Source organism: Brachyistius frenatus, unplaced genomic scaffold (genome assembly GCF_029030835.1).
Source record: "Brachyistius frenatus isolate BFR_SWC_R1_liver_20210118 unplaced genomic scaffold, ASM2903083v1 Contig_5, whole genome shotgun sequence".
In the NCBI taxonomy this organism is placed as follows: Eukaryota; Metazoa; Chordata; class Actinopteri; family Embiotocidae; genus Brachyistius; species Brachyistius frenatus.
In genome coordinates, this window is record NW_027210604.1 from 7,974,948 (window position 1) to 7,999,334 (window position 24,387).

The 24,387-nt window shown below is 41.2% G+C and overlaps 2 protein-coding genes across 5 annotated transcripts in view; both read left to right on the forward strand.

Annotated features, from left to right (window-relative positions):
• Positions 1 to 103: 103 nt before the first annotated feature.
• Positions 104 to 9,675, forward strand: ccdc169 (coiled-coil domain containing 169). Of its 2 annotated transcripts, none has more exons than XM_069720605.1 (8): positions 104 to 207; positions 291 to 373; positions 726 to 836; positions 1,422 to 1,462; positions 3,304 to 3,402; positions 3,954 to 4,007; positions 4,500 to 4,594; positions 5,169 to 9,675. In XM_069720605.1, the coding sequence occupies exons 1-8, from the start codon at positions 131 to 133 to the stop codon at positions 5,365 to 5,367; spliced, it is 759 nt and encodes a 252-aa protein (XP_069576706.1). In that variant the 5' UTR covers positions 104 to 130; the 3' UTR covers positions 5,368 to 9,675. The 2 variants fall into 2 exon arrangements, with proteins under 2 accessions (XP_069576706.1, XP_069576714.1); XM_069720613.1 differs by having other exon boundaries at positions 4,500 to 4,576.
• A 185-nt stretch (positions 9,676 to 9,860) lies between these two features.
• The window catches only part of dclk1a (doublecortin-like kinase 1a), a 48,969-nt gene continuing 34,442 nt past the window's right edge, over positions 9,861 to 24,387 (forward strand). For 2 of the 3 annotated variants that reach the window (XM_069720553.1, XM_069720579.1), the window contains exons 1-3: positions 9,861 to 9,945; positions 10,547 to 10,942; positions 11,658 to 12,007. In XM_069720553.1, coding sequence (XP_069576654.1) covers positions 10,582 to 10,942; positions 11,658 to 12,007 — 711 coding nt within the window. In that variant the 5' untranslated portion in view covers positions 9,861 to 9,945; positions 10,547 to 10,581. The remainder of the gene's footprint in view (positions 9,946 to 10,546; positions 10,943 to 11,657; positions 12,008 to 24,387) is intronic. The other variant, XM_069720561.1, reaches the window with a different exon arrangement.

Genomic DNA, 24,387 nt, shown 5'->3' on the forward strand with positions numbered 1-24,387 from the left:
TTTCCTTTTTAAACCTCCCGCTAAATCTGCGCCGTGATTTACGACACCGCCAGGACAGGCCGGAAACTGCGGTCTCCATGGTAACCTCGAGCAACAAACTTTACTGCAGTCAATTTGGTTTTTCATTAACATGACTAAAGACAGCGACTACAGTAAGTACGACTTGGCGCGGCTGCGGGCTGAATTTGAACAAGAGAAGGAGATAAAGTAAGTATGTTTCTGACAGAGTTGTCAAGAAGATTAAATGCAGTGTGCTGCAAAAAAATAGCGTCTTGGCTTTTTGGTTGTAGAGAAATGCTTGACGAGTCCGTGTCTGACCTGCGGAGTACCATGTATGAACTGCAAGAAAGACTGCAAAGTGTTGATGGGGAAGGTGGGTAAAATTTGAATATTTTTTTATATATTTAATATTATATATATATATATATATATATATATATATATATATATATATATATATATATATATATATATATATATATATATATATATATATATATATATATATATATATATATATATATATATATATATATATATATATATATATATATATATATATATATATATATATGATATTTATTGATATGCTACTTTACTGTGACAAAGGTTCCTCTTGGTTACTGTCAGCTCAGTCACTCTTCAGTGTTGTCTGTCATGTGTCCTGGCCTAAATGGGACAATAATGAGACTTTTTAAAAAAAAAAAGAAATTTCTGTTTATCAGGAAATGAGTGGAAGACAAGGTATGAGACACAGGTGGAGCTGAATGGACAGCTGGAAAGGCAGATCTCACTCATTCATGAGAGACTGGAGGACATAAGAGGAAACCCCATGGGTAAGTTCACCGGCTTTTAATGCAATTTATTCCGGAAGTACATGTTATTGAAGTCTGTCAGCTCATATCAAGCTTTTCATAGGAGTTGAATACCTCAGAATATTCTGTGGTTTACTTTTCCCCAGAGCTATGTCATCTACAGGACATAAAACAGCTACGGGCTGATGCTTGCTCACTTTTTGGAAAAACAGGAAACTTAAAATTGAAGCGGATGAGGCTCCTTGGACTCCTCTGAAAGGGAAAATGTGAAGATGGTTCGGAACACACCGCTGCTTTCATGAAGAACTACATTCAATGTATACGGAACCTGCAGTCTGTTCAAAAGATATAGTTTCATTTGTATTTTTATTTATTCATTCTAGTTCTGTATGTAAAAGCTGAGAAAACATCCCTTGAACGCACCGTCCCTAAAGACTCTTTAAGTCAACCCTCTTTTACAGCTTTATTAGTGTACAGAACAACTTAAGTGGATACAAATTAAGACCACAAAATGTTCACTGTGTTATATTCACCCATCTTAATCAAGTTTGTTTTTAACTCATGGACACGAAATGGTCACACGCTCTTGTTTTTGTTTTTTTACAGATCGACTGGCCTCAATCCGATTTTATGATGACATGCCAGTAGTGAGTGCAAACAAGTTAATTTTCTATTGAGTTTTTTTTTCTTGATCTATTTGGCTGGATTGATGTTATTTGGTGAGTTCTTTCAAAGCGCAGTTTAACAAGGAGAGCTGGCAGTGTATGAACACACACCGGCAGTCAGAGCCAGAGACACACAGTGAGCAGAGACTGCAGACAGGACAGAGAGGATTGTGACGGCAGCTGCTCTCTATGCTCCCATCGATGCAGGCTGAATAAACCGGAGTTTAATCACGGCACTGTAATCACGGGATTACAGACCATGGGAGAGTAATGCACACTAATTACAGTGTTTTAACACGCATATACACACAGGATTGCCCACCACACACTGAAAGGCCGCACAATACACTTTAAATATGTGTGCGTCTTCGTGCCTTCAGGCAGAACTAACAGATGCTCATTAGCGTATCCGAGGAGTGACAACAAGATTATGGGCTGAAGATCTGTAGATAAACCGTTAGTGGGACAGTAAGACAGTCGGAGTATGTGAGAAGAATATTGATTTTTACTACGCTGTTAGTGTCGTGATAAATGTTCGGACCACGAAGTTAAATCTTTTATCCCATTTCTGTGATTGATTCTTTTAACATTAGTGCACTCACAGCTCCTGACTGATGCTTTTAATGACTTTTAACACAAGAGCCAGATACAAATACGCACCGTGTTAAAGATTAATAAACAGAAAAATACACGCATCCATTCAGACGTGTAAATGTAACTGCACCATGTAACCATTGTCATGGAAAATTACTTTTAACAATCCCGGATTCAAAGAAAAACACAAAACACCCGTTGTGGTTGTCCAACAATTATATTAATATTATGTTGATAAAGAATGTTTATATCCATTGGTCAGTTATACATAGTTCCATTGTCTCATCATTTTCTCACCATGTACAGAATATTGTGAAACAGAAGTCTTTCAATGAGCAGATAAACCTTGAAGAGAAGATCATTATTTGTAATATACGACCTGGGCCTCTGGCTTTTGACCTCTTCCTCTCACACTCACTCACTCACTCACACACACACACACACACACACACACACACACACACACACACACACACACACACACACACACACACACACACACACACACACACACACACACACACACACACACACACACACACACACACACACACACACACACACACGTTGACTAGATTGAGTTACATCCTAATGATCCCATAAATACCCTTTGACACTGACAGAAAGTCACTGAAGTTCCAAAGAGAAACTCATTATGAACATATCATTGAAAAGAAATGATTATTAATAGATGATTAGCATATTAATAATAATAATAATAATAAAACATAAGCTCATTGCCAAGTTTACTTTCACACCAGCCATAAAATACTTGCTGGCTTGTTATACAGTTGGCTGTTCCAAAAGCGTCAAGCTGATTCTTAAAAACTGGTATTCATACATCTCAAATGCAAAAGTTGCTGCCTACATTGTACAGTGAAAGTCATTAATGCCGACTGCAGGTGCATAATTTGGGGCACAAGACCAAGAAAGAGACGCTCCAAAACCAAGAAAAACACCAGGTCTCTTCTGTAATTGCTCTGCTCTGTGCTATAAATCTCTCGCAGCCTTACAATGTCTCTGCGCGGCTGTGTTTATATGGTTAGTGAATAATGTATGAGCCTAATCCATTTTTGTACTCATGTTTTCTGCATTAACTGCTCTGTTATTGTTTAACCCTGGTAGATGTGCACAGTGTAATTCACGTGCACATTGATTTGTAATCAGACTCCAGCAGTATGACACCTTTACACTGGATTTTTGTCATTAATGGAAAGACTTTGTCACAGGAAACACTGAGACAGCGTCTGAAGCTCCTGACTGATGAGAAGTGTGACCTCCAGAGTCAGCTGATGGACTGTCATCTTGCAATTGAACAGGAGGGAAAGGTGCGAGTCTTGGCTGGTCCTGTTGACGGGGAACAATGAGAAGGATTATACCTTGAGTGTTGTTGTGGGTCAGAATGTGTGCTGGTCTAGGTTTACAATTTCTTACACAAGCAGCTTTAGCTATTTCCTGGTCATAAATATTTCAGTCTCAAATAACCATCATTAACAATAGATCGAAACAAATTTGGCTGATGGTTTTGTTTTGCATTCTTAATTTTTTTTTTTTTTAACGACAATTCAGGCAAAAATCAGTCCCGAACCTTTGTCCTGTACTGCTTCGATCGCGCGTGTACGCCGACTAGGTTCTTTGTTCATTGTTCAGTGAGATATTGGTGGAGTAAAGGTTTTAGCTGGCAGCGTGTGCAGCATTTAATCCCTCTTGTAATCTGTTGCTCATTATTTTTAAAGACTTCTGAAATACTCACACACACAGCCGATACATACGAATTATGAGCAGGCAGATTATTTATCAGATAGAAGAAAAAAAAAATGTAGCTCATTAATGGAAAAAAATGTGACGGTATGACTTTCTGTTTCTTTCAAAATGTCAGGCATTTCATAAAACCAACGATGAGAGGCGGGCATACCTTTCAGAAATTGCAAAGGTAAGCATTCAGACAAGCTAAGCACTTAGCTTTAAAACAGAACCTATTAATGGAATATTTAATATATGCATTGACTAAGTGCTACAGAAGGATAATAAACACTTTTGATGACATACAGTGCGTACTGTGTGGCGACCACATTGCTGTGCTGTCTGACTCTCCTCATGCAGCACTGGATGGGATTTTTCATTCATCCTCTCATTATATAACAAGTGAGTCTCTGTTAGGTCAAAAAAAAAAAAAAAGTGAGTCAAGGACTTCCTGCCTTGTGTTGCAACAAAAATGGTTTCTGCAGAGGTGGAACTGAACTGCATTTCTCTGTCAGCATTTTACAAACCGATCCTTATATTGAAGTAGCACTTGAGAGAGTGTGACTGGCTCTCACCTGCTGCAGACACAGAAGCTCGCATACATGTGCATGTAGTAAAACACAATATCGATGTGTATCGAGTGCACTAACTGTAATTACTCATCAGTTGTCTTCTCCCGTAGCGTTCATCTACCCATGAAGCCCAAAGAAGACAGTACTTTACTCACCCACAGAGGGCACCAGAGAGCAAACTGATGAGGTCAGTGAGGGGCAACAGGTGACGGACAAAAAAATATGAACAGGGCAGTGAAGTAACTGTGGCTTCAAAAGTGACAGAAGAAGAGTCAAGTAAAAAAGACAACATCACAAGCTTCACATAAATTACACGTGTTTTCAAAGTGTTTGACTTCATTTTTATACCACTGTGTTGTTGTTTTTTTTTATTTTTGATTTGATTTGATTCATTCATCGAGGACTGTGAATGAAGAGGGATAAAGTTACATAACTAAGAAACAAAAATGTTTCATGTTTCACGCACAAGATGCTAAAATCAATCTTGACTAAATTACTGTGATAAACTGTATGCAAGTATCATCTTTGAATTCCCATATAAATGTATATGTTTCGAGATCAGACTCAGTTTTGCGGTGGGTGTACAAGCTCTTTATTTGTAGCTATTACTGCAATCATACTGGACAAAGATTTGACAAATAGATTAATTCATAGATGTATCATCTTAGACTATTCGCGTTGCAAAACAAATATTGACACTCGGTGCCGTTTTAACTCGCTTAAGCAATTTTAACAGAAATAGAGTCCTGCATATTTCTCTCTTATCTTTTGGTGCACAGAGGGAAGCAGGCCGGCAGAAAGGCAGAGGCTGCTTCTAAAAAAGGAAAAGAGGGAGAAGAAGATGGAGGAGGAGGAGCGCGTGTGAAAGGAGGAGGAGGTGGTGGTGCTGGAGCAACAACAGAGAGAAGAGAAGCGAAGAAGTCCCAAAGGGAAAGCAGGTTACCCACCCTAAAACACTACCTGAAACACAGTCCTTAACCCAAACCTGGTGTTACTGCCCTGTTTAAAGAGAGGTAATGGGGCTCTCTGCTGGGTTTAAATGATTGGACTTACATTTCCTTCAGCTTCTTATGACTCGTGTTTACATGGCTGATTGCATTGTACTAGAAATAATAGAGTTTCTAGGTTTTCTACCAATTTACTGCAGTCAGTATTGTGTATATTTTACATTTATTGACAAGGATTATTACTCTGATCTCATGGTATAAAATGCTACATTCATAATGAAGTCTGGAATTACAGTTTGCTTATGTGTTTCTTTGTTTCAACAAGAAGCAACAAGAAGAAGGACTATTTCGTAGGCCTCGAGTGTAGTGAGGTCATCTCATAATGTACCAGAAGCCTGCTGAGTGTCACTGCATTTTATGTTTTTTCAAAAACACCTCCTACAACTTGCATTATGTGAGCAGCACCACATACACCACGCTCTCTGTATGTGGTTCATGCACAGTGCAAAGAGTCACCCCCGTCCCACCCACTAACCGCCTTTACACATGTGGGTGTAAGAAAAGTGCGAAGAAGTAGTGAATAGGAAAACTGCCAGAAGTGCTTTTTCAATTGTTTTTGTGAAGTGTGTAGGATGGGCTAAGTGCTCGTCAGCCTCAAAACCCTGAATTGAAACAATATTTCTGCGGTGGACTCTGTCGTACCAGCAAAACCAGCATGAATCCATCATTCTGTACTGTTCCTTTAGTTTCATCTAGCTGTTTCCTTATTCACTGATTGACCTGTAAGTACATTAATGTCATTGATTAGCTCGTGGATTGTGACCTAAAATCAGATTTTGAGACAACAAGGTCAGAAGCAAGGAACAATTGAATTGAGCTGAATGAAGAGTGATGTGCACATTACCTAATCTGTGACCTTATGTTCAAGACTCGCACGGCAGAACGTTATAGTGACAAGGGAACTGGCCTTTAAGAGCAAAGATCAAGACCTTTTGTCAACAAACATCAGACCTACTTAACTGAATACTGAAACACCTTGCTGTAGAGTAAACTGTTTCACGCTGGTTCACAAAAATATATTTTTAGTGATAAATCGGGTGTTAAAAGTACCTGATAGCAGTTAAAGGAAAAGTTTGCATAAGTACTATATTGAGATATTGTGCCCACTTTCGATGCAGTATCTCAATATTTTATGTTCTCAGTGTTAGCCATTCATTTATTGGTCCTTGTATTCAATAAACCAATTTTACAAGGTGTCACCTGATGACTCCATCAGTCCAATTCCAAATGCTTCAATTTCCACCTACAGCAGAAATGTGTTTATCCGCTGGTATTGACTTTCTGATGTGGCGTACAATCCTAAGTGTTCTGCGGTGACAGGCTGTTTGTTTTAGATTAATGGCTCAATTTAAAGATAGCCAGTCCATAGTGCCTTATGACAGACTGAGCACATTTACAGCGCAATACTACCCCGCTCCTTTCGCCTCTCTTTTTCTCTCTTATGTCGTGTGCGAGCTCATTTTAGCACAACTCCCCGCATCTTGCCCATGAATCACACGGCCACAGAGTAACCACCTCGGTGTCGTCTGCCGACAGGTGAAACGCAATGACACATCGCTTCACTATCTGTCAGAAAGCCACGAATCACAATACTGCTGCTTTCCCATGCTAACTCAGTTAGCCCCTTTGTCTGTACTCACCAAGTGTAAGCTGCAACCAAAGCAATCGCCTACAGTATGTATATGTGTACATAGAAAAACTCATTTTCAAGTGTGCATTCGCATTCATGCACGTGAACCCGGGAGATGAGTCAGAGTGACAGCCTGTTGCGACTTGTCCTGTGTTCACACATCATACTGTGTTGAGTGAAAATTGCAAAGAAGATGTCGCAGCATAAAGATGCAGTTATCAATGACAGAGTGGAGCGAGTGTCTTTGTAACATCTGTCAACAGTCCGAGTGTGTGTGTTGTTTTTTTTTTAAGTCCTCTCCAGGTACGTGAAATGAAGACCCATTTAATTTTCTGAATTGGTCCACATGGGATTCGCTGTAATATTGAGACATCAGTCGCATCAGTCCATTTAATTGAGCACAAACTTTTCCCCTCACAAAGTAAAACAAGTGTTTGCGTCAAAAAGTAACTCAAAGAAGGTTTTGGCCTACAAAAAGCAATCTGTCCTATTTTATGAGTGGGATCATAAAACTTTCAGATCCACATTAAATGTGCTGCACAGAGTTGAATAAAATAATATAAAAAGGGCCTGCAAAGAAACTTTAATAGCCTTAGTCACTTTGCCAAAATTCTCAATCTCTTTATATAAAAGTCAATTGAATATTTGGAAATTGCTTAGTCAGGCCTCCAGAGCAAAAATGGCCCCCTTTGAAGAATTGCACTTATTTCATTAGTACGGATGCAATATTTCCAAGCATGTATCTTTCCAATCTCATTCTGGTCAGTCAGTAAAAGGCAACGGTGACATGAATGTGGATGGAAATGAAATGTTGACTTTGAAACTTGAAATACTTGCTGTAAAGTGTCATACAGAACTGTATTCAAGACTTACCTCGTATAATATCTATTCTAACCCCTTAAATTGTACTAGCTTTATTGAAAGTAATGCATTTTTCATATTTATGTTTCCTTTTGTCATTTGAATGCGTGTGGAATTTGTCAAACACCAGATTCCACTCATTGATTCTTTTGAGTATAAACCACAGTCCTACTTTTATGTCGATGACCATTTTCTGCCCTTGTCCTCCATCCGTCTTGCAATGATCTAAGGACACTCTCTCCCTCTACATGTGCCCTGTTTCCTCAGGATTCATTTAGACAGGAGCACCTTGTCAGCCCTCAGTTCATGACGCACACTGGGTCCCCGTGAGCGTCTCCCCAAAATAGCTAAATCTGTGTTGGGGGGGGGGGGATGTCTGTCACTGTCACACTCTTTGATGCATTAATGTGCATATTCAAACAAGTAGGTCGGCTCAGGGAAGCAGTCTAAAGAAGTGCAATCGCATTCGGAAAATGGGCATTTTAATGAACATTAAGTTTTGGGTTAGATGAACTGGATGTGACCTTTTACATGAGTGTCAACAAACACAATCTAAAGACACACAAAGTAAAACATTTGACATGATAAAGCTCTTACAGGTTCAACCCATAACTCAGCGTCTCCCACCTGTTAAACTACTGTGAATGCAGAGATAGAATGACAGTAATTTAAAAGACTGCTGTATCACTGGCACAGATAAAGTGTTAACACACACACACACACACACACACACACACACACACACACACACACACACACACACACACACACACACACACACACACACACACACACACACACACACACACACACACACACACACACACACGGGGTTCATCAGGGAGTGGTGATGGAGTGGAATTGGGTGGTCCCTGGCGGCCATGATGTAGGTCAGAGCTCTTTATCTCTCCCTGCTCTGAGACGATTTCCTGCCGTCACGTCAACAAACTTCAGGGCTTATAGGAAGAAACATGCTTCTGGTAGCAAAACAGCAGCATCCTCTCAGCTCTCTGCCTCCATGCTGCTTCATGAATTCTATGTAATTCCACATGTTAAAATTGTTGAGACATGTCATTCTAACTGAGTGTTCATATGGTAAATGAATAATAGTTAAGGTAAACATTAGACTTGTTACTCCGAATTTTGATTTGTACAGGGATGCAATGAAGGGTTACATAACTCATGCAAATATTATTGTGGGTTGATACTGCTTTGTGCTTGTTCTCTCAAGCTTTTAATCAGATGCGATTAACCCATATACACCAACATAACCTATATACAACTTCTATTTCTGGTTTTGATCAAATTGATTTACATTCACCAATGTAATGCAGTGTATGTGTGTATGTGAAATGAAAAACAATGAAGGTATGGATGGTCATTCAGGTTACTATGGCCACATCAGCTTTCAGAAATGTATCTTTTTGTTATTGAAAGGTTAAAAAAGAAAAGAAAAAAAAAATCTCTTAATTGAGCATCAAAGTGATGTGGCTTGAAAGGAAAAGCTCCTTAAGTTGCCACAAAGAGGGTTGATCGATCCCCCCCCCCCCCTCCCTCCCACCATCCCCGTGTCCAGCAGCCACCCCAGCACGGGTGGGAAGCGTGGGTTTGCATCCAAATGAGGGGTGGGGGCGCACCGAATGAAAATCACGACACAGTGACGTGGAAGATGAGAAAGAGAGAGAGTGGGTGGGTGAAAATGAGAATTGGAGGGAAGCAGCTGCTATCTAGTCCATTTGCAGTCCAAACTCGGCTTCTTTTTCTTTACGCACACACACACACACACACACACACACACACACACACACACACACACACACACACACACACACACACACTGGTGTTTTGGTGGTGGTGGAGCATATCAAACAACCGGACAACAAAGGGATGCACAGGCGGGGTGGGAGGGGGGGACTCACTGCCGCCAGGACAGGATCACAGTACCACCATCCAGTGTCAGCGACAAGCTCACTGAAGTCCTCCTTTTTCATCTGCTGGGAAATAAAACACCAGTCATACTGGAGGTGACCGTCACAGAGGCGTTAATTGCTCGCGTAGGTAAGTCTGGTTAATGTGCTCTTCATCAGCTGTTACAAAAGTGATGCACGCTTTCATTTAATAGTCACACCATAATCTTAAAACATACTTGTACATGTTTTGTTTTTAAGAGTTATGCCTTTAGATCTTAAGACTTAAGACAGAAATATGCCGCATCTTCCATTTTTGATCATAAGTCATTATTATGGGATCGCAGTTTTTCTCTCGGGCAACTCGGCGAAAGGCTGCGTTTCTTCCGGTTGAGCGCGGAGCTCCTGAATATTTATAGCGCAAAAATTAATATGTTATTATCGATTCGTGACAGTGGCGTTTTCCATCCATCTCCATCTGCACTTCAGAAACAACTCAGGCGCACTGTTAGACAGCGCGTCGTCATGAAGCACGCTGTCCGCCGCTCGGCTTAAGAGCACTTAATCTGTCATTAGGGAGTTATTTTGAGCCAGTGCACCAAGCGACGGATACCGGCTGGCTACTTTACCAGCCGTCCAAACCTTCCTCCGAGTTCGTTTCTTCCCTTTTGGCACCTCTTGTTTTTGTTTATCGGCGGCGAAAACTTTTCACCGCACCCTTGCACCCTCCCCTCCTCTCTTTTGTTTTCCAGACAGTACAGCCGTACTTGTGAGCCTAGGGAGCAAAATGGAGATGGAGCATTTCGACGACCGGGACAAAGGTCAGAGGCAGGGCCGGTCTAGTATTAAGCTGAACGGGGTGCCGAGTCCCACACACAGTGCCCACTGCAGCCTGTACCGGACCCGGACCCTGAAGACCCTGAGTGCGGAGAAGAGAGCAATGAAGGTCCGCTTCTACCGCAACGGAGACCGCTACTTCAATGGGATCGTGTACGCCATCTCCTCGGACAGGTTCCGGACCTTTGACGCCCTGCTGGCGGACTTGACCCGCTCCCTTTCCGACAACGTCAACCTGCCCCAGGGCGTCCGCACCATCTACACCCTGGATGGCTGCAAGAAGATCGCCAGTATTGATCAGCTGGTGGAAGGTGATTAACCAGACTCCACACATTTATAATGTCATCTTAAATAGTTGATCCTCTCTCAAAGAATAATCACTTCCTGACCTGTGAGCTGCCATGTTAGGTGCTCCCCTTCCTTTTGAATAGAGGTATCAAACAACATTATTGAGAAGTGAGCAGCCCCAGTTAGAAATTAGGCTGAACAAGATGTTTATATGGGTATTGCCCCATAAAAAAATGGCTTATCCAGTTAATCAGGCAGTAGATGATTACTGGAAAGATTATGTCACTCATTTGATGGCCATATGGCATTACAGACTGTATCCTGTTTTTCGGCTCAGATTAGCTCTCTCTTGATCTGTTTTACTCTCTTAATAGCTACATGCACATATCATGACGTCATGAGAAGTGACATGGGAAGAGCTGAGTGGTTGAAATCAGTTTTGGTCGATATGGGATATAGACTATGAACAGGAGGAAGAAAAACAAGCTGCAAAATATCCCACATCTTTATATTTTTCTTATTATGACATTTATTATGTATTGTGCTGGCTTCTGATAGAATACCAGTGCTGCTACTTGTTTAAGAGATGTTCACAAATCAAAATAGGCAGTCTGTATTACCTGTCTTTTCTATGATCTTTCACATTCTTCACCATGAAGGTTTTAAATTCCTTTGTTAAATCTAAAGCTGATTTTGCTATTTTTGTAACTATAGTCTCTCTTCCCAAACCCCCAACAGGTGACAGCTACGTGTGCAGCTCCATTGAAGCTTACAAGAAGTTGGATTACACAAAGAACGTAAACCCCAACTGGTCTGTGAACGTCAAGGCCTCAGCGTCGTCTTCCCGTGGGCCTCCCTCTCTGGGCAGTTCCAAGGCCGGTGCCCCAGAGAGCCGCGAGACCAAGGACTTCATCCGTCCGAAGCTTGTGACTGTGGTGCGGAGCGGGGTGAAGCCCCGCAAAGCTGTCAGGATCCTGCTGAACAAGAAAACGGCCCATTCCTACGAACAGGTCCTGACCGACATCACCGACGCCATCAAGCTGGACTCTGGAGTGGTGAAGAAGATCTACACACTGGAGGGCAAACTGGTGAGACATCTTTGTATTGTTAAAAAAAAGGATGACTGGATTAATCATCTTCTCAATTCATCTTCACCAATACACTGAATGTGCTGTACACTTTGAAAGTTTTTGCGTATCGACAGGCAGCTTGTTTTATAAGATGTGTTTGTGTTTACCTTTTCATGGTGTCAAAGAACGTGAGACGAGGTTTTGACTTGGTTTTATTATGGCTGCTGTTGCTGATTTGTAACCTGCATTCCGGGGTTGAGGCAAACCCCCCAAAATATAGTCAGTTTGAGCTGATGTTTTGTTGCAAGTGTCACACATTAAGAGTAGCTCAAATGAAAGAAATAGGACAGACACTGAAATAGGAGGGAGATTTTATATTTCTGTTGAGGTTCAAAATTATAGTGACTAACAATCATCATTATTTTATGAAGACGTTAGTTCTATTTTGCTTAAAGAGAGGAACGAAAGCTCAACAGGCATAGAAGGATCAAAAAAAATGCAAAATATTGAATGAATACACTTGAATGTTTTTGTCCTGAGCTTTTGATGAATGAGGAACATGTATGTCACCGTTTGATAGCCAGAGCTGTAGAGAGAGACACAGAGACTGAAAAAGGTCAGAAGAAGGTAAAGATGAGAGAAATCTATGAATGGAGTCTGGGTTCTCGCCCACGCTGCAGGGATGTGTGCCAGAGCTTTGCCTCCGAACACGGAAATAAATCGGTCACGTCCCCCATGATAATCCGCCCACCTATCCAGCTCCCTCACTCTGCTGTGGAGGGAGACGCCATAAAAATAAAGTGATTCGTATGTAAAGATTTATTTGCAAATCCTTCACTACTGCACCAAAATGAGGTTCTCTCGTGTGTGGAAACGTCACTGAACACTCAATGAGGTCAGACCTGCTTTCTCTCGGGCCCACACTCGTGTGTGTGTGTGTGTGTGTGTGTGTGTGTGTGTGTGTGTGTGTGTGTGTGTGTGTGTGTGTGTGTGTGTGTGTGTGTGTGTGTGTGTGTGTGTGTGTGTCAGTGAGGACACTTCACAGAGACAGAGACGCCGTCTCTGCCAGCATGTCAGGGTTTAAGCTTATAGTTGTGACATGCTTTAACTCTCTAGCCTCTTCCTGTTTGCCTCCATGTCACCTTTCAGTCTCTCACGCCACCACTGATCATCATTGTCTCTGTCTTGTCTGGTCGCTCCCCCCCCCCCCCCCCTGCCTCTCTCTGGGCCACGTCGAAGCTCCGAGTTATTGAATGTAGTGACACAGAGCCACTCTTCCCCTGGCAGTAGCATCCGAATGACACAATTATTTTGAAACCGATTGTGTTGGATGTCAACGGCGTCCTGCCATTCCGTGTGGCACCGTGCAGCAGTCATCCTCTCCTAAACGGCCAATTTTGTGATATGCTTTTTGCCCTCTGGGCTTTTCATCTGTAATAGCCATTTTAGTGCTCTGTGTTCCCATTTCTCCCACTTCTATCGATTAGTCTACATGGGTTTGCACTGGCATGTCATGCCATCTCTGAAGCCACGCCGTCTATTTAATGATCCACTGTTAACTCAGCAGGAAGTGACCTGCTGTTGGATCCCAGCACCAGCCAATAAAATCCCAGGATCAGGTTTTCTTTGAGAAACCCTCCTGTTGGGGATTACACTCGCGCTTTTGCACAATGGCCGCTAACTCTGTGGTTGCCATTGGTTACGGTTATCTTGTAGATTACACAATATATGCTGCTCTTGCCACGTTCACCCCCTCTGTGATTGGAAGTAAGACTATTATGGTTGTGCTATTTTTAGACATGGTATTGATTGGGCCTGTAGGCATGGTAACACACTCACTGCCAATTTGGCACACAACTAACTGTCAAGATTTTGTATGCAGGCGTGAGTTAATGCCGATGGGAGAGTTTGAGCTTGTGATTATGCTATTAAGAGACCAGATAAAGGGAGAATATGAGATTCTAATGCAGGATGGGAATGGATGATGAAGAAATAGATTCAATTCATTTCTATTTATGTGGCGTCAAATCAAAACATAAAAATAGTTAACTCATTCAGAGAGTCTTTGGACCATCTGTGTTACACGCATTACAGAAAATCCTGCACATGACCTGAAGAACCTCCTGTTTCTGAATGCATGTAAGGTCTAGTACACACCAGATAAGCCCGTAGGAAATTTAAACCTTCTATGAAATGTGATTAATCCATGTTCACTTGACCATTACAGAGAGAAAGAATCCAGAGAATCCAGTTTACTACAACAGAAAAATAACCTCAAGATTTGAGGTAATATGACAAAATGAAACCGGTTCCAAAATACTAATGGCGCGAGTAACAAACTGTGTATTAATGACACTTGAATATACATGGATGTCAGGAGTGTACTACAGGTTATTCCCTGAGTGTTCATAAGGATAAAGTTACTTTTAAAGGTTGAGCAAAGCACGCGTGTTGGTGTGCATGCTGGTGCATGCATGTGTACATACATGTCTTTGTGTGTGTGTGTGTGTGTGTGTGTGTGTGTGTGTGTGTGTGTGTGTGTGTGTGTGTGTGTGTGTGTGTGTGTGTGTGTGTTTCTGGGCCTTGCTGCCAGTAACGTTGAGTCCCTGCAGAGCCTGGAGAGAGAGCATCTGAGAACCGTAGCTCATCCTTCTTGCCATCATTAACCCCTGTAATGAGGCCAGAGACGGTGGGGAAGGTAGTTATGTGGTAGGTTTTCAAAAGGATTGTCAGAAGTTCAATTCAGATAAACAAAAATAAATAAAAAAAATACTGCAGATAAAGCGTGCTGAGATAAGGGATGTAGTTCCTGAAGTTTTATTTTCAGATACGGTTTACTGTCGGTCCTTTTATCATGCCTCCTCATTGATGTGTGTTTATGTATATATCTGCATTTGTACCTGACTGTTTAATTATATTGCAAATAAAATGGTTGAGTTTTGATTTTAAGAGCAAAACTATACTCTTTTCGGTACCTTGCTGTTAGAGGAGTATATTTCTTCCAAACCCCGGCAACATTATAAATTAAACGTGAGTTTTACCGGCCACTCGGTGCCACCTTTTGGCCCCTGATGGTTTACCACACATGACTCGTGCATATTTTGGTCAGTAAAAATAAAGTATTGTAGTGTTTGTTACATTTGATACTAGTGTATACACCTGCATGTTTACTTTAAAACTACTGCTTTGGTGTTTGCTCTGTAAAACATTACTGTAGCAGCACTATCACAGTATTTCCTATTTGGCAGTAGCTGTGAGAACTGATAATAATGACATAGTGATGGAGCTGAGACGACATATGACAGGCTGTGAACAAGTTTCTCTGAGGATCTGATACTGCATATACGCTGGCCACTGAGTGCGTACTCTACCGTGGTCGATTTGGATATCATATTTCTGTGCGTAACATGAGAATCAGGGTGAAGAAGACTAGATCAAGTTCCACCCCCCACTGCTATATTGATTCTCCCACTGTCTCTGTTCTCAATGTATCTGATGGGGGTTATTTTTAGTCCATCCCATCTCCTTCGGGGTTACCACAACCTCAAATTTCTTGTTTTTTTTTTATGATGATTTGATCTCGTTGCCTAGGAACCGGCTAGCCTGCCGTGATGTCACACAGTAGCAGGGCAGGATGGTGTAGCTGGTCTGATCAAGAAGATAGACTGACTTGTAAGTGGCTTAGGACACGGACATGGCTGGCCTATTAATACATTTAAGCTCTGTTTACACTTGCACACACGCACACACACACACACACACACACACACACACACACACACACACACACACACACACACACACACACACACACACACACACACACACACACACACACACACACACACACACACACACACACAGACGCAGACACACGTACACTTACGCACTGTGTCGGACCCCAGCTGCCGGCCCTGAGCCCCGGGAGGCTCACGCACACTTAGGCACGGATAGTGACACACACTCTTTTTAATGGACTCGTGTATATTTCTGCTCATGCATCACTCGCCGTTATCTGTCGGCAATTATCAAGCAGTGCATGAAGTAACGCCACTTACTCATCTCTGGGGTCGGTTGATTTCTATTTTGTAGAGTCTGATTAATGAGACCCTTTAGTATGTGTCTCAGTGGGGTAAGGGTTCGGAATTCCATATTGATCACGCCATGCTAAAAAGAAAGGGCTCATACAAAACAATGTAAATATTTAGAAAAAAAAAAGTCAATTCAGGGGTCAATTCATTCCTATGCTAAAAAAAAAATACTCCCAATTAATTCTACAGTGGTATCAATGCAGATAGTTTTTGTAGGTGATTCAGGGATTTAGTAATTATTTCCATAAAGTTAGGAGATAAGGTACAGATAAAAATGGGTCAAAATGAAGCAGCAGAGGCTGACGCACCATTTTATTTTCTCTCTAGAGTGGATACAACTCTTTTCATAATGCAACTTAAAAGTGTCTTTCAAAGTGCCCTTCTAGCATTTTAGGATCTACGATTGGCGATATTGGTGTGGCTCAGTCATCGGTTTATTATCTCGTCATGTTGGTCCAGACCGAAATATTCCCATAACTAAGCGGTGGATTAGCGTGAAAGTTTGCACGTACATTCATGGTCCCCAGGGGATGAATCTGGGTTTTCTTTGGTTTTTCCCAAATAATAATACAACTGGCAAAAGCTAGCATGATAATACATTAAACTGAGATATAGAATGTGATAAATATTATTCCTACTTAGCATTAGCATGTTAGCATTGTAATTATGAGCATTTAGCTCAGCACCACTGTGCCTAAGTTTAGTGTCACACAGCTGCTGGCATTGTTGTAGACTTTTATTCTTGTGTTTTAGTACATATGGCTGCACATGTGGAATACGTTTTTGAGACTTCTCGCAAAATAATACATATTTGCCTATTTTGTTGGACTTAATTGATATTTTGGAGTTGCTCGTTACTTGGAAAACTCGAGTTTTATATTACCTTTACATAGGCCCACCTCTATGTTGCTACATGTTGCTATTTACCTTGATATGCGCTGTCCTTGCAACATAATTAAGTTCGGAGTTTATCTCTTTTCCACGACTGATTATTTGCGTTTTTATGTCCTCCTGTTTTACCTGTGGCACTCATAATACTGCGGCGTGTTTTTGGACTTAAATGGCACGGGTGAAAGAGAGGTTGTTTGTTGGAGAAAAGTGAATACAAACCACTTGTTCATCATCTGCAGTGCAGTTCTCAATTCTCAAACCGCATTGTTGGCTTGTTCTTCTCATTGCTGGCAAGGCCGAAGAGCTTTTAATATCCTTTTATCATCCTCTTCTGTTTTACTCCGCAGCCTCCTTCTTCTCTGTCTCCCTTTTTTTCTCTCTCTCTCGCTCTCTCTCTCTCTCCACCCTTAACTCTTTGTGCATCTCTTTCTACTTGCATATTTCTTTATCCTCTTATATAACGCTTTGTTTTCTTCCCATCAACAAATTTCCTCTCTCCCTGTCAGCCATCCATGCTCCCTTTGATCTCTCTCTTTCTTGTCTTCTTCTTTCACCTTCCATTAGTTCATTTTTCCCTGCCTGTGTGTGTCTTGCTGGCAGCGTTCCATTATTTTTTACGGCTATTTAGTCCTCATTTAATTAGCACACTCGGCATGCACCCCAAATTCAAGAGCAGCAACATATGGCACTGCTCTCTCTCTCTCTCTCTCTCTCTCTCTCTCTCTCTCTCTCTCCCACCCTCTGCATCTCCTTCTCTCCTTCCTCTTCCCCGTTCTCTTTCTATGTCTTTCCATGTGTTCTTCTGCACATCATCCCACCTTCGTTTTTTATTTTCTCGTCTCTCACTTTTTCTCATTTTGCTCCCGCCCCGTTTCCTTTCTCCTCTTTGGTCTGTATCCAGCTGTGCAGGGACTGCAGAGAAGGTGCTACATCAACATCACTTAGAAATGCAGTGTGTGATGAAGTGCAGGGATTATGTTATGCTCGTACACAAAGCATCTAAATGTTTTTAATCCCCATTGCAGGTTTTGCGTGTCGGTGATGTCACTTTTTGTGCTGCATAGGAGGATTGTGGGAAGTCCATCTGCTCCTGCTGATCTGCTGAGTCACAGCTACTCAGCACAATGTGTGTGTGTGTGTGTGTGTGTGTGTGTCTCGGGGGATAGTATATTGTGTATTTTCTACAGTACACTGTATTTGCAGTAAAAGACACTGATGATAAATGGCTTGTAGTGCGTTCCTCAGCAGAAATCCTGAGATTAAACGGCTGTTTTTGTCTGTAAACAGTTTATTTAGAACTTGGTTTTTTTTCAGACTCTGCCTGTCTGCCTGCCTCCTTTTGATTCAGTTAGCATTGTTGTGTGCGTCTCCGTGAAGAGTGACTGTAGCAGATTGGAGGGCTGCTTGCAGTCAGAGGGTCTGCTGCCAAAATGGGATCGATGGCAGACATTTCCAGCACAGCCAGACTGTCGAGAATTTAGTCACAGCACAACTTCATCACACATGCACACACTGTCTGACTCATTCACTTCCTGAATCACTCATTCGCTAATCTGTCTCGAATGAATCTGCATTTAAGAAGACTGTCCCAGCTTTTAGCTGCTGTAAAAGCCAGGCTGACATATCTCAACTGTCAGATTAGACTTTTTTTTCTCATCGGAACAAAGCTTTTTCAAAACAGCTAGAAAGCAAAAATGCTGTGCTTGGCTCATAAAAGCCTTTAAAATGTAAAGGTAACTTACACAATCCCAACAGTCTAAATTTAGGACAAAATATAAGCTCTTGTGCAGGGCATGTTTTCTCATGTTCGCATGTTACTGCAGTTAAACCGGGCCTGAACTCGCATTTTATTTACTGATATTTCTCCTCCTGTACATAATAGGGAGTCAAGATCCCACTGTGAGGCAGGCCTTGTTCAGACAGCTTTAAAGCTGAAAATACTTGTTGAATACATTAGTCAGTTGCCAAAGATCGGTATTTTGTTTTATTATTATTTTAGATCAAATGCTTTTTAAATGTAAATATTTGCTGTTTTTTGTGTTTTTTTTTTTTTTAACTTTACTGGACAAAACAAGATATCTTAACAAATCAGAGAAATTGTAACAGTATTTACTGCTTTGTGACATTGTGCAGACCAAATGATTAACTGATTAATGGAGGAAAAAAATAGAATATTAATCACCCGTGAAAACAAGGTTTACTTGCTGCCCTGATTCTCAGTAAACAAACTACCAGACTCCCTCATTCCCTCAGGTTAGTCCCGACTGCCTCCTCACTGCCCATTTAACAGATTGTAGGCTCACCCATGGGGCTCACTTAATCATGCTCCAGAAACGTGACTGCTAACACAGTCAGCTCTTTAATTTCTCCCACTCTCAGAATGCATTTGTATGTATTTGAACCTGGATTTAAGGCAACAGATTGACGAGGGGAAGATAGATCAATAAGGCGGAAAAAGCAGTGGAAGAAATGGACTATTGGGTCGTAGCAGAGGGAGGAGGTTGAATAACAACAAGACACGGCTCAGTTTCCTTTCACACAAGAGCAAAAGGGATGAAAGCAGGGCGGAAGGTGGAGGATGATGCCGTGTTGCCTCTTAATGTCCTCTGGGAATTGGTGCTGCATAATTCCTTATTTTTTTTAATTTGTTCCACGACTGCAAAAAGTTAGCTTTTGACACGAGAAGGACAGGGAAACGCAGTCCCGTCAAGACAGAAACGCGTACAGCTTGAGAAAGTTTGCTATCCCCCTGTGGACAGCATAAGTTTCTTATATAAGCTCTTATGCAACAGAGCAGGCGGGCGGTCTGCTGCGCTGATTTGAGGTGAACGCAGTAACACCAGTGCCAACTCAGCCTGCTGCGGTTAATTGGCCTCACGTCATCGCTGCTCTCTTTTTTTTCCCCTCTATTTATTTTTTTCAGCTTCTCCTGACTTCCCATCCCTCTCTGTCATTTCACATCTCCTGCCAGCGCTCTGATGAAATGAGGCTGTTCGTCGTGTGCTGATTGAAACAGCGGGAGGTCATGTGGTTTGTGAATTCTCCCTCGGGGTGCAGATGCTTTTATCCTCCCCTCTTTCCTCTTTCAGATCGATTTCTGTCCACCTTTCCTCTTGTCGGGCGATGTGGCTCTTTGCCTGCTTGTTTCTGTGCCTCGTTTGGGAGATTAGGAGAGTAATTAAAATTCCCGCACAAAAAAAGGAAATTCATTTTTGTCTTGTTTCATTTTGAGAGTGAGGACTTTTTAAAGTGGGGTTATAACTTGATAATACCTCCTGTGCCAGCTGAGTACGATAGTCTCATTTGTCCTTGAATCCCGGAGTGGTCATAATGCATATCAGTACTATGGAATGCCATTTTAGCAATATAGTAAACATATAGTCCATCAATACCTGGTAAATAGAGTCATAGTTTTAAAACAAACCAATCACTACTAATTTCTACATAACAACAGTAATTTAAGCACAATTATGTTCCCTACACACATAAAATCCAATGTTTTGTTTTGCCATAAATGTCTAGCTTTTCCAGATTATAGTCCCACCCCAAGGCCACGTACTGCCTGCCATCCTGAAATGCTGTTGATATCTGCTTTGACACACTGTTGTTGAAATGTGAAAGCTTTGTTAATCAGTTTTCCCTCCTTTATTCCTTGCTCTCTTTTTTCCTTTTCATAGGAGGCTCTGCATGTCTTGCAACAAAATGCTTTGCCCTTTCTGTTTCTGTCTCTCTTTATTTGTATCGGCACGTCCATCTGTTACTCCGTCAGTCTGCCCGTCTTTCAGTATCCATCTGTCTATCTGTCCATCTTTCTGTCTGTCCCCTTCAGTCTCTCTCAGACTTGAAGTTTCAGAGCAGCAAGGCAGTCCCCGAAGGTCAGCTGCAGTCGATTCAGCACCATGGACAGCTCCACTGAGCTGAACTCCTCTGGCAGAGTACAGCGGCAGCTCATCCCTCCAAAATGTTGTCTTTCTGTGGGCTGGATTATGTTGACCTCACCATGTCCTCTGTGTAACCACTGTGAGTCTATTGTGGTGCAGAAGATTAGTGGTTGAGTCTTCTGTTTTTTTTTTTTTTGTTTTTTTTCTGGCTTTGTAGCCAGCTGTTTGTCTCAGAGAAAAGACTCTAAGTTTCTTATCAGAGAGAATAAATATTAAAAAATAAACTGTTGTACTAAAATTAGGGATTTAGCTACTGATGTTTTTCTTTATTGATTAATATGTCAAATTTTTTTCTATTAGTTGATCGGTTGCATGATCTATAAAATGTTACAAAATCGTGAAAACCACTAACCAACCTAACAATCCAAACTTAAAGACTAACCATACAAAACAGAGAAATAAAACAGCAAATCCTCACATTTGAGAAGCTGTAACCAGGAAATATTCAGATTTTTTTTCTTGATAAATTAGTTGAAATTATGTTAAAATCATTCACAATTAATTTTCTGTTGATTGACTCGTTAATTAATTGTGTCCTACTCACTATTACTTATTTATCTGGAAGTAAATACACTTTTTCCGTTTCCTTACACAGTTACGTTTCAGCTACCTTTGAGGGGCTGTCAGACACTCCCATTAAAAAATGAGGAGCAGGCAGATGAGTCCCCAAGTAAACCTGAAATCTGATAAAGAGGCAGAAGGAGTGGATCCAGATGAGCAGAGGGAGAAGTGTTGTCGCTGATCATTTGTTCCCAGCAGCTGATTCACAAGAGCTGCTGTCGAAAACCAGACAGACAGTCTGAAAACAAAATAAAGACTTCGCACCACCAAGGTGTTCAGGATTTTCTCCGCGTGTGAGTGTGTTACTTCCTGTCATATGTGCTTGTCTTTACAACATGAGCATCAAGACTGTATATACACATAACCCCACGTGTTTTGTGTTGTCATCTTATAAAAAAAAAAGAAGTGAGATGAGATACTGTGAGCGATCACCCAGATTTAAAATGTTTTAAACTGTCTGCTGCTGTCCTCTGCTTAGTCTGCTTATTTAAAACCCACCTATGGGTTTATTGGACTCAGTGCTATTTGAGCTCCAAGGCTGTCATCAAATGTTTTGCCTTTTTTCATTTGACGTCAAAGTTATTCATATACCATTACATTCCTCTGTTAACTATGTACCTCTTCCTCGCTTTCTGTTTGATCCTCAACTTCCAGGTAGTTTGTGTGTCTACGTAGTTTTGAGACCATATTGACTGTTTACTTTTGACACTAGCACAGTCAAACATCAGAGAATCAGCGTAGCTTGTTTATCTCCCTGCTTCTCTGGTTGTGCTGTAGTTGGATATTCTGCTGTGTGGAATCTGTCCACATCTTATTATTGAACAGTGCCACCATGTGGTGTCAGTTATTCTTCTGCCTCAGTTTATGGTCCACGTTTACAGCAATGTTTCTGCAGATTGTGTTAGTTGCAGGACTGTTTAAAAAAAAAAAAACAGCAGAGTTCCCAAATTTGATTTGTTTCCAAGCTTGAAGGAAAAAGGAATTAAAAAAAGATCAAACACAGGAGAGATGATCAAACACTTTCCTGGAACAGACTCTGTAGTAGATATTTGGTGAATCTACACTAGGTGGCGTTGTGAGAACATAAAGAGATTCACTGAGCTACATTCATAATAAACTATCATTTGTTGTGGATGACATTCCATCAGGAAGCGATGATGATTGCATTTTTCAAAGGGTTTGCTGGTTATGAATCAATGATTTCCTGTACAAGCATCTCTATGTAGTTCTTGTTTACTGTTGTTTCATTTAGTTTAATATCAAACAAATATCCCCTTTAGTTATGTATAGCACAATGATGCACAATACACTCTCCTGTTTATCGTGGTCACAGTGGACAGTAAGGGAGGGAGATTGGGGTTTGCCAGGCATGTAAGGTCTGACACACAGTAAATAATGTAGATAAACCTGTTAACCTTCTGATTTACTGCCTGCAATCTTGATTTTAAAATAATGCATGAATAAATTGATTATGTAAATTCAAAGATCGTATTTGAAATGCTCCGATCACTGTGACCTAGTCTTAGAGCCCAATTCTCACTTTAATAAAGATGCATGAGAGTTGAATACATGGCTACAAAATGTCCAATCTCCACACTCCCCTGCTCCCTCCTCATCCTCTTATTACAGTCCCCCTTTTCCTCTTTTTCTCTGTTTGTTTATTCCTGTCCTTCTTTAAGTGGCGCTGGATGTTGTGTAACTGCGCTGGTTCTCTGTGAGAAGGGAGAACCAGAGACATCAAAGCAGCTTGTTTTGTCATTGGGCTCAGAGCAGCAGTCAGGAATAGATCTGCTCGTCTATGGCTCTTTTCCCTCTGTCTGTTTGCTTCCTCTCTAACTCAGGGGATTTGGTGATTTGGTGTAATCTCTGAATGTTTTTGGTTTGATGTTCTTTTGTTTCTTTCACCTTAACCAGCTCCTTCTGCTCTCATATTATTCATTGGTCCACGAGTCCAAGCATTTCAGGAACGCTCTTCTTCCTTTTCTCTACACCATCTTTTTTTAAACGGTAAATATATTTAATGGCCATGTGTCACTTGTATGACTTGTGACACATGGCACATGTGTGTGTGTGTGTGTGTGTGTGTGTGTGTGTGTGTGTGTGTGTGTGTGTGTGTGTGTGTGTGTGTGTGTGTGTGTGAGAGAGAGAGAGAGAGACAGTTCTGTAGAGTATCATGATCATAGTAGATAAAATATGAATGATGGAGTTCTCTTATCACAGTGTGCACATCGTGCAGTTAGTGGCACACACCAGCCACGCACCAAAACCTAGAGGGCATTGTCACCATGGCAACCATCATTTTTCACACCCTTTACCGGGTACAGTATGTGTTTGTGTGTTGCTCACCAGCTTAAAGTTGCCCCCAGAGGCTGCCCTACATGGAGACTGCCCCTGTTTCCCTTTCCTATTTTCTTTCCCTCTTTCTGTCCTCATCGGTCTGATTACACTCGTTTTTCTCCTCTTTGTTTACACAGCCTTTCCAGTATGCCACCGTTTTTTTTGTTTTTTTTTGTTTTTTTTTTTAATCTCAGGATGAGCAGCTTCAAAGAGCCTCATTCCAATAATCAGATCTTGGTTTACTCGAGCAGCAGTCCTGGCTTTAGGATGTGGTCAGACTGACTCAGAGCAGTAAATGTACAGCCTTCTGTTGTCATCCAACAAAAGTCCTCCTTAACAAAAACAAAAGCTTTCAAAAGGATGCAAACTTTAAACTGAGGAATTACATTTCCGGGCATGAAAGAAAACAATAAAAGTCCCTCCTTGAAAAATATTTGGCAACCAATTTGATAATTGGTTGATAATAACAAGTAGTTTTTCAAGGAAAATGCCAAACATTTCACAGTTGTCTTCTGTTGGTTGTTTTATGTGACTGCAAATTTACTGGTAATTAATTAATAAAGTTTTAAGTTAAACG